The sequence below is a fragment of the Orycteropus afer genome, unplaced genomic scaffold (assembly GCF_000298275.1).
Source record: "Orycteropus afer afer isolate SDZICR_OR568_19922 unplaced genomic scaffold, OryAfe1.0 scaffold00095, whole genome shotgun sequence".
NCBI classification, from domain to species: Eukaryota; Metazoa; Chordata; class Mammalia; order Tubulidentata; family Orycteropodidae; genus Orycteropus; species Orycteropus afer.
This window is the reverse complement of record NW_006921682.1, coordinates 3,877,388-3,888,620: the sequence shown is the minus strand read 5'-3', so window position 1 is coordinate 3,888,620 and position 11,233 is coordinate 3,877,388. Positions and strand designations below refer to the sequence as shown.

The window sequence follows — 11,233 nt, the reverse complement described above, 5'->3', positions numbered from 1 at the left end:
AAAGTATCAGCATATATTGTTTTTGTATATTTACACAAATGTAGTTGATTAAGATCTTAACACCTCTTAGTTTGAGTACCATAAATGCTTCAATCTAGATTTTCTATAATATGATATTTCATGTCCAATCTTTGTAATAAAGCTCTCACTGCTTTAAAATTACATAGTTAAAGCAAGAAAGTGGGATAGTGATCATTTTTAAATACCAGTTTTTTAAAAAAACCAAAAATCTATTGCTGTTGAGTTGATTCGACTCATAGTGACCCTATAGGACAGAGTAGACCTGGTCCATGGGGTTTCCTCTGTTGTAAATCCTTACAGAATGCCACATCTTTCTCCTAAAGAGTGGCTGCTGGATTTGAACTACTGATCTTTCGGTCAGTAGCTAAGCACTTAACCATTGCATCATTGGGGCTGCCTAAATACTGGTTACTGGTATATGAATGTAGGTTGTGTAGAGGTGAACTAAAGGAAAATTCATTTTGCCCATAGGCTTGTCATAGTTATGGTTACAAATATGCAAATTAATTCAAGCTCTGTTGTTGTTATAGTACTGCAAACACATTTTAAAATATTAACACTCTTTAAACATTTAAAATTGTAGACCAATTTCATTTTGAAAGAAATGAGAATATTTGGATCTCATGCCTCTTTAAAAGGTTAAAGATATTTTACCACAGTAGCAGTTATATGGTATAAAATATAATGTGCTTAAAGCAGATTTTCTCAGGACTTGGGCTCTAAATTTTACTGCTTCTGGGACTCCTATGATGGTTATATAGTATAGATTTAGAGAGAGTTTTTAAGTCTTCTATTGACATAGGCAAACAAAATGGTTCCTTGGAAACGATTTGGGTGTCCAGTCACAGTAAATGTGGATTAAAGGTTCAAATGTATACAGTGTGTAGTGATATGCAGTGGAAGTTTCAAGGGAGCCTGTGCTTTCTATTTAGGGCTTTGCACTTCTTCCAGGATTTAACTACTGATGTTATTTAAAAGGAAGGTTGGGCAATCTACTTCCATAGTGATATCGCCTCGGAAACTCAAGGAGGGGTCGCTATGAGTCAGACCTGACTTGACGGCAGTGCATTTGGTTTTTTTGTTTTTTGTTATTAAAAAAAAAAAAAAAATCACTGCCATTGAGTCAGTTCCAACTCATAGTGACCCCACTGGGCTTCTGAAGATGTAAATCTTTATGGAAACAGATTGCCCCATCTTCCTTCTGCAGTGTTTTAAAAGGGGGGTGGTGGTGGAATATCTTCCTTGCAACTATATGTAAGGTGAAGCTACTGAAACCTAACTCGAAAGGCATGCTCTTATAGAAAGCTCTTTTTAATACTTGCAATGCAGTTGTAGCTGAGGACATGTGCTATACATTACAGTGCCCAGGGAATTCAAACCTCTGCAGTGTCAAGTCACAGTGAAAAGCTAATTTTAAAATGAAGTGGTAGCCTTTGCTCCCCTCATGGCTCTGTTACTTACCAGTATCTTGTTAGCGTGATATTAGTCTGTGGCCACTTTGGAGGGGGTGGACAGAGGAAGTAGAAATTTAATGGGGACCACAGTGGGGATATATGGACCTCTCTCTCCTTCCCTAGCTCCCCCTGCACCTTCCCCCCAACATACACTCAGCATTTTACACTGGCCATTACAATGTCTTACACCATCACTGCACAAATTGATATTTCAGAATTGTGCTAGAGCCACTTGCCTCTATAATTGGCTAAAGGCAGAGCTGTCCATGGTTAGAAAAATATTTTCTGTTAGTTGAAAATCAGGTAGTAATAGTCCTCTTGGTGAACAAAACTTGTTAGCGGGCTGGGGAAGGAATGCTGTCTCTCAGCAGCAAGCAGGAAGAAATTGCTGTTGAAAAGCTTACCTCTCTAGGGAGGAATCAGATATCAGACTTTGCCAAGCTTCAGGTCCAACCCATAAGGTCCCACCTACATCCCCTCCCCATCCCAGCTTTGTTAGATTGCTAGCATCGATTGCTGGCTTTCTCTGACCCAACAGTGGGTAAAGGAAAGAGAGCCAGCAAGGCTGAAAGCAACCAAGGTGGGGGTAGAAGACTGGGGCTGCTTTTGCAGAGGAAGAAAAAAGAAAGAGAAGAGGGATGGGGGCTAGGGGGACTTAGCTTAACTGGTGCCTGCCTGCTTCTCTTTGATTTGATGGCCTTTATTCCTCCTAATTGGATAAAATAGGAAGTCACTGGCAGTCCTGGGTTGCTGGGTGTACTGATTTTACTCAAACCAGCCTCAGCTCTAGAGTGTAGAGAGCTGATGGGGGCTGGGAGAGGAGAGAGGATAAAAAGAAACAAGGGAGAGAGATGTCTTTGGGTGAAGAGGGAAAAGAAAGAGAAAGAGACTATGAAGAAGGGACAAGCCACAGAGAAAGAAAGTGAATGAGTGCGCAAGAAGGACAAAGAGGAGTGGTTGGGGGGTGGGGGTGGAGGCAGGGCGGGGAAGGGAGTGACCGCCCCTCCTGGCTGTGCTCTTCTCTTCACATCCTTCTGTGATGAGACTGTTTGCAGTGATGCTCAGAGGGCAGGCACCTGCTGCTCTGTAATGATTCAGCCTCTTTCAGCCCCTGCGTTAACACAACAGGATGCTGTTGCTACTGTCACTGCTGCCGCTGCTGCCGCCACCGCTCCTGCCACCGCCGCCGCCACCGCTGGTCCTGCTTTTGCTTTTACTTCTCTTGCATGACAGTTGTTTTCTTCATCTAAGCAGACAGCAGCTTCAGATGCTTGAGGTGAGAAACCTGCCTTTCAGTTTGGGCTACTGGTTTACTTAATCGAACAACACAGTCGGCTTGTTTTCTATTTTGGTCACTGCTTTCTTGACGAACCAGGATGGTTTGAAGAAGCATTTTCAAAGAACTAGGAAAGTGGCCCAAAAACAGCAGCTAAAGAATCACAATATACTTTTATTTTGTAGTTGTGAGAAGCTTTTTCTTTCTTTCCTTCTTCGTGAACTCCTCTTGCTTCTGATAATGGCCTTGGACTTAGACTACTTATCGATTTCCACTTATAAGATGCTGTCTCATTTGCTTGGGGGGGGCTCTACATGGTAATGGACCGTGAGAGAGGCCAGGCATTCTGGAGGTGAGCCGATGGAGATTTATTCCCCAGACATGTCTGAGGAAGCTGCTGAGAGGTCCTCCAGCCCCTCTACTCAGCTGAGTGCAGACCCATCTCTTGACGGGCTTCCGGCAGCAGAAGACATGCCAGAGACCCACACTGAAGATGGGAGAACCCCTGGATTCTTGGGCCTGGCAGTTCCCTGCTGTGTGTGCCTGGAAGCAGAGCGCCTGAGAGGTTGCCTCAACTCAGAGAAAATCTGCATTGTCCCCATTCTGGCTTGCCTAGTCAGCCTCTGCCTCTGCATTGCTGGCCTCAAGTGGGTGTTTGTGGACAAGATATTTGAGTATGACTCTCCTACTCACCTTGACCCTGGGGGGTTAGGCCAGGACCCTATTATTTCTCTGGATCCAGCTGCTGCCTCAGCTGTGTGGTTATCATCTGAGGCATACACTTCACCTGTCCCTAGGGCTCAATCTGAAACTGAGGTTCAAGTTACAGTCCAAGGTACCAGTGCTGTTGTATCCTCTGAACCTTCAGCTGCACCGACCCCGAAGAATCGTATTTTTGCTTTTTCTTTCCTGCCATCCACTGCATCATCCTTCCCTCCACCCACTCGGAACCCTGAGGTGAGAACACCCAAGTCAGCAGTTCAGCCACAAACAACAGAAAGTAATCTCCAAACTGCTCCTAAACTTTGTAAGTAGAGAGAGAAAGAGAGATGAATGAAGGAAGGGGGTGGGATTGAGGTCCCAAAGGTGTTCTCTGGAGCATGTAGCTTTTTCCCTTTCTTCTTGCATTTTAATTGAATGGTTTTGTTTAAGCAAATCATGAGACTGGATGCTTGGGGGTGGTATTGGAGAGAGGAGTAAAAGGATCCTGTAAACTCCTGATATAAATCATTGCTCTAACAGCAGCTCCCTTTAGCCTGATTGTTAAATCTGGGGTGGGGACCTAAAACTTCGGCATCTGCAAGTCATGCTTGAATTTAAGCTAAATTCAACTTATTTCTAACACTTCTTAAAATTTGTACATGAAACAATTATTGATTTTTTAAAAATTCAATTTATATATACTAGTGAGTATTAGGTTTTTTTTTTTTTTTTTCTATTGCAGACTTCCCATCACCTTCTCACCTTTCTGTTATGTCCCAGCAACCCCATCCTGCTTGTTACCTTTCTCAATCCCCTGTTCTCTAGCCATTTCTCCCCAATTTGTATTTCAGTTGGTTCTTCCTTCATTGCATCAAGTAATAAAACATTTATAGTGCTCTAGCCTCTCTCTAGCTTGAGACTATTGCTGTCCTGCCCAGATTATAGCTTTGGTTACAGAGCACTTTATTAGGGGTAGCATTTTTTTTTTTTTTTTTTTTATTGTTGCTGGTCAGGACGCAGTATAATTCTGCATAAAATAATTTTCCAAAATTAGTTTTGTCCTCTGTAATCAAATGTTTAAATAGCTTCCTTGGCAGTCATTAAAAAGTACCAGATCCAAGGCACATCAGTTTTTAGCCATGTATCATTTTAGCCTACCAGGTTACAGCAGCCGTATTTCATAACTTGTGAGTGAACAGAGCCCACATTCTTAAGACAATGTAAAACAGTACACTGCTGTTTGTACCAGATCATTGTAATAGACTCGTAATAGAAAGTTTACAAGGATAAAACCATGACTAGTCAGATTGTTCTAAATGTTCATGTTGAAGGGAAGGGTTTGCTCCTTTTTTTCTTTTTTACTTTCTAGTGTCTTTATTTTTGTTTCTCTATCGTCCATCATTGATATTAACGTATTTATCCTTAGTAGATGAATACTACTACGGATCCACTGATGAGTATTTCTTTAGAAAAGAATAAGAGATCAAAGAATACTGTTCTTTAATGAATGTATAAAATTTCTCAGACTGAAAAGAGAGTTGAGGGTCAGGATTCTGTGCTAAAATACCTCTTTATTTCCCTCCAAACAATAAAGAACACCCTTGCCAGACATTACGTTCAGAATGAACTAGAGCGGTAGCAGTATATTAGAGAAACAGAAAAACTTCAATTGTGCTTCTGTTTCAAAAGTATTTCACACACATCAGTTTCAGTGGCAAAGATTTTTTTTTTTTTTTTAAAGAGGCTTGTTATTCAGGTGTAATTAGGGAAGAAACTCCTTTATGCACACACTGCTTTGTATTTTTATCAAATCCCTGAAGCATCATTAAAGGTCTGACAGACATCGCTGCATTTGCTGCCTCTTCCCACCTGGCAGAATGACCGGGAAATAATACCCAGATGAAATGACAGTCTATAAAAAGCAAGCACAGATCCTGCAAAGAAAGCAGAATTTGCCTGGAAGACAAGGTTACTTCTCTATCTTTACCATTGAAAGTATAAGCCTTTCCATAAATGGACCTGAATGGGTCTCGTTGTCCAGAAAAAAAGACAAACCTTTGAAAAACTCTTATCCTATAATTTTGTAATCTGAGGAAATCAAAGAAACATCCAGGACATTTGCCTGATACAGGACAAGTCAAAAAGTATGTTGTGAAGTTTTGTGAAATTATTTTTTAAAGTAAATTCCTCTATTACATGTTTCAATAGATTATACACTCCATATAGCTTTTTCCCCCCCTCCAAGCCAGGCCATTGATTTTGTGGCATTTGCATTGAATGGAAAAGATTTACTGCTGCCTAAAAGCATCACAGTGGCCCGTGCTAGCCAAATGCACAGCTGCAGCATCGTGAAGTGCATTGGAGATAAGCCTGGAAAAGCAGTATGAGAAGGAGTATTCTGCTTAAAAGTTAGGATCAGACAGTTGGTAAACATTTTAAATCCTATATGGTTTTCTGTGTGGGAAATTCTTTAATTTTTCAGACTTCAGCCTTAAAAAAACAAACAGGCAAACACACAAACCCCTAGTTTTCATACAAATTCTGTGTGATACTGTATGAATCATAAAATTTGGAAAGACATTGTTTGGTCTAGGTAGCTGTTTTCAGAGACCCAAAATAAAATAAATAAATAAATAAAACTTGTAACTGGATTGTCATTCCCCAATTTCTTCCACTATTCTCTCTTCAGTGGAGAAAGTATTGTTTAATCCCAGAAAGAGCTGGAGCGTTCCTTCTTCATACATGTTTTTGATAGGAAACAAGCTGTCATGACTTGTATTGTAAAATGATGTTGTCATATCCGAAACTGTGTTCTTCAGTGGTTTCAGGACTTGATTCTCCTTTTTTTTTTTTAAATCTATCTCAGCATATTCAGCATATTATGTAAAAGCTGTACCCTTCAAGGTCATAGTCTGTTGAAGGCTAATTGATTCTTTATGCTGGAGCCTGAGAGAGTGGAAGAGAGACAATCTCAGTAATTGAGTCTGCTGTTATCCCCCAAACCAATCTACCTACTAGTGTTAGGGTTTTATCTTTTAAATATAAGAATTACTCTTTTCCTCACTGATTCTTTTAAAGCTACAACTTTTTTTGTTTTTATTATTCTAAAAAGCAAAATATAATTCTTTGAATTACCCAGGTGTATAGTATCTATGTTGGTTTTTGTAAATAAGTTTTACTTTTTATAAAACAATTTCATGTTTATATCATATTATTATATGCAGGTAGGTAAGTCTTACAAAGCAGGAATAAAAATACATATTTTTTTCATTCTAAAGTTTGTCTATGTGTGATTAGTGGTTTCCCATACTGCAATTAGTCTATTACCATGATAATAGTTTTTATTTTTCAAGTAATATGATATTTGAACCATTAATTTTTTTTTTTTCTTTGCTAATGCTTTGAGATATGTTCTACCCTCTATCTATATGGAAAGGACTGATTTGGAGGCTTGAGAATTTAGATTATCATAAAAATACCTGCTTAATTGACCTGTAGCCAAGAAACTGAGGTGCCATTTTGAAAGAGAAAATGTATTTCTGGGTGAGAGAGCCTGCTTGACAGCAGACTATTGGATAAAAGAGTATATTGGTATATTCATCATAGTGTTAACTTTGTTTTCTTTTGTTTTAGGTTTTTTTTAATTTGGTTGCATGGTAAACCATTGCTACCACAGTGATGCTGTGAATCACTACAGTTGGTAAAAGCCCAACATGATGAATTAAATGTAACAGGATTTCTGTGCATACTTCTTCTGGCTCCTTACAGCTGTACTTGTAGTGATTTCAATCAAGTATCTCTCCATTTTTAGCCTTACTTGTTTAAATCCTAAAATATTAAAAACTGGAAATAAAAAGTGGAAAATCCTCATAATATCACTGATGCGGAACCTGGGATCCTGAAAGGTTAAGTGAAATGTGCAAAGTAGTGGAAAACAGAGATTAGTGTCCTGTCCCGTAGACACACAGACACATCCTTTCTCTCTCTCTTTTTCACACACACACACACACACACACTCACACATAAACAGACATTCTCTTCTCTTGTAATAGTCTTCCTGTCTTAGGGAGTGAGAGCTTGAGACTTACTCTGGTAGTTTGAGTGACATCTGACAGACCGTTCAGGGAGTACTTCAAATGAGACCTCTGATCATGTGTGCATAGTTCATACCATTAAAATTAAATTTCCTTCTCTCCTTCCTGTTTTATTCTTATTAGATTTTGAGTAGTGGTGGTCTTTTCCCTTTTTATTTGATCATCCATAAAGTGCTAAGCTTGCTTTAGAAAACAGCTTGGGTTTTCTAGGGTGAGCTCTTCCATAATACATAGCGCAGAGCTCTGTGGCACTCCTCTCTCTTGCATATCCCACTCTTTCCTCTCCTTTCTTGGTAATACCCAGATTCATCTGCCACCTTCTTCTCCCATTCTGACTTCCCAGTTATATCTTGAATCTTTCTCATTTTTCTCATTATGCCTTTTTGGCTTTATATGTTAATATTTCCTTCTATTCAAAAATATCAGAGAATATTCACTTGTTTCATCTTGCAAATATCACTTTATTTTATCTTAATGCTGACTGGCATTTATATATATATTGCAAACACACATACATCATGCCAGTTTCTTATTAGCATATTTCATTCGAACTTTCATCCCTCTTCTTTATCCTCATTTCCCTTAGTGTGCTTTGTGCCAGTTTCTCTGCAGACTTTTTAATATGCTTGTACATGCCAGCATTTCTGCATTCCCAGAAATTCTTTATACCCCCAGCCATATATATTTGTTCTTCCTCCTTCAATTTTCCTTTTAATATTAACTTATATTATGCATTTAAGGCAAAAGTCTTCTTCATAACTCATTTTACTTCAAACACTCACAATTTAAATTTAAACCAGATATACATACATGCATACTAATTTGGAAAGAAGATGAGTACAACACTGAAGACAATGATAGTCTCTCACTAGCCTCTGGGTAAGAAAACTATTAATAGGCAAATAAATGGTATGAAGAGAGATTTCGTGGATTAACAAACCAAGACACAAAGAAGTTCTGACTTGTCCAAAGTTAAACTAAAAGTCTCTGAGAACCAGTAATGTAACTCTTGTCCACTGACTCTGTTGAACTTTCTGCTAGGCCATTAACTTTGTCATGTCTACATTTATGCTCATGTTTCCATTTTGATAATTTTGCTAGACATCATTGTTTCATTTTTGTTCTATTATATCTACTCTTTATCTTCATTCACTTATTCAACATATATATATATTAAGCATCTACTATGTACCAGGGAGGAGCCTTGGTGATGCAATGGTTAATCACTTGGCTACTAACCAAAAGGCTGGAGGTTCAAACTCACCAGCTGCTCCCCAGGAGAGAGATGTAGCAGTATGCTTTCATAAAGATTACTACTGTTCTACCCTGCCATGTAGGGTTGCTGTGAGTTGGAATGGACTTGTCAGCAACTCGTTTGGTTTTTTTGGTTTATGTACCAGAAACTGTTCTAGACTGAGGATAAGGCAAGGACAATCCTTGCTTTCAGGGATCGTATGTTCTTATGGATTTTACAAATCTAGTTTGCAGAGCTCAACTTGAGGTATTTCTTTACTTTCTTTGGTATTTGCCTCTGAATTCAATGTTTGTTCTTTTTTCCTTCATTTTATTGACATTTTCACTGCTACTTCTATTTCTCCTTTAACATATTCCTCTGCTCCATCTACTGAATCCTAAGCAACTGCCCAGTAATTTCCTTTTTCTTAAAGTGACACTAGTCCCACCGTTGCTGCCAACAAGTAGGATAACCTTGGGTGATTCATATTTGATTCATGCAGCACTATTTAAGGAAACCATTGGGAAACTAATATCCAGTCCTTTAGAATGACTATTGTTGTTGTTGTTATGTGCTGTCGAGTCGAACCTGACTCATAACGACCCCTCCTTGGGTTTCCGAGGCAGTATCACTATGGAAGTAGATTGCCCGATCTTCTGTCTGAGGAGTGGCTGGTGGGTTTGAACTGCCAGTATTCTGGTTAGCAGTCAAGTGCCTTAGGCACTGTGCTACAGAGCTCCCAGAATTACTAGTAAGATAGAAAATATATACATGATTCTTCTAGTATCTAAATAATACAAGAGTATTTTCAGATATTTGGAAATTGATAAAAACATTTTTGTTTTATTTTTTGGCCATATTTTCTATTTGTTGTTTGGCTTGCAGACCATCAAAAGTATTAAAATATTCCCAAGGAGTTTTAGTTTCATTGTTCAGAGAAAGCCTAGAATTTAACATGAAATTGTTTAGTCTCAAACTGAATAAAGTCTTGGGTTCATAAACCATTCACATGGAGAGTCATTGACTAGAAGTGAATAAGGTTAGTATTCATCATTTAAACCTTATTGGAATCTTTACTGCAGGGCATTCAGTTCACTGTTGTGTATCTCTGTGTGTCTACATTCAGTGTTTTTTACATCCAAACAAATGGGGATATTAATACCTAAAAATCGCACAGGATTGTGATGTGGACTAAATAAATTTCTCTATGTAAAAATATACCTGATATTGGAGCAGAGCTTAAGAACCATTAGCTTCTATTCTTTTCTCTCCCTAGCAGGGTTTATATATTCATGTATTCACAAATCTTGGCATTCCTAGGAATATATTATAGAGATTCTTTAAAGAGCATTAACTAGTTATGTCTCAGAATGATATACCAGCAACCAACCCACTGCTGATGAGTCAATTCTGACTCATAGTGGCCAGATAGGACAGAGTAGAACTGCCCCATAGGATTTCCAAGGCTATAAATCTCTATGGAAGCAGTCTACCTCATCTTTCTCCCACAGAGCAGCTGGTGGGTTTGAACCACTAACCTAAAAGTTTGCAGCCTATTATTTTAAACACTGTGACACCAAAGCTCCTTTAAAAAGATATATAGTGTATATATATGTATACTAAACTCATTGCTGTCAATTCTGACTCATAGCGACACTTGCCGAATTTCTAAGGCTATAAATCTTTATGGAAGTATATTGCCCACCTTCTTTCTGCAGAGCAGCTGATGGTTTTGAATGCTTACCTTCTGGTTAGCACCCAAATACCTCATCGATTACGCCACTAGAGCTCAGAACTTTATAGTTTCTTGAGCCCTAGTCTTGACAGTAGTGAGTGAGTGCCCTAAAAGGAATGATTTTCCCCCATAAAAAATTGGCTAGAATACAAAAGCTATTTCTCTTTGGGTAATATTAAAAAATCATAGTGTAAGGGTCTTTTTTTTTTTTTTAATAGGGAGTATGATGGGGAGTTACTTTTAAGAGAGAAAAAGGAAAGTAGTAAATAAAAATGTGTTCATCAAGTAAATCCTTTTTATAGGAATATTGGGATAATGAAGAGGAATCCATGCATTTGAGATGTAGTGCAAGGGCAAGCTTAGCTGGAAAGAGCATGAAACTTTGGTCTGAATAAAGATTATGTTTACTTAATTCTTTTCATTGTTTCAAACTGGAGTTCTCAGACCCTAAAAGATAGGACTATAAGCTATATTCAGCGTTTCACAAAACTCATGGAAATAACAATTTTGGAATCAATGGCACACAACAAATCAAATTCACAAGGGCCAAGTCAAATCTAGTTTTTGAAAAATTTCATTAAAAATATAGTTGTTGTTGTTGTTGTTATGTGCTATTGAGTCGGATCCAACTCATAGCGACCCCTCCTTGGGTTTCTGAGGCAGTATCACTATGGAAGTGATTGCCTCATCTTCCTTCCAAAGAATATAGTATTTTAT

General features: G+C 38.4%; 1 protein-coding gene across 1 annotated transcript in view; it reads left to right on the top strand.

Moving 5' to 3' along the window:
* Nucleotides 1–3,111: 3,111 nt before the first annotated feature.
* Nucleotides 3,112–11,233, top strand: part of NRG1 (neuregulin 1) — a 152,358-nt gene continuing 144,236 nt past the window's right edge. Inside the window, exon 1 of the mRNA XM_042781197.1 lies at nucleotides 3,112–3,778. Coding sequence (XP_042637131.1) covers nucleotides 3,112–3,778 — 667 coding nt within the window. The remainder of the gene's footprint in view (nucleotides 3,779–11,233) is intronic.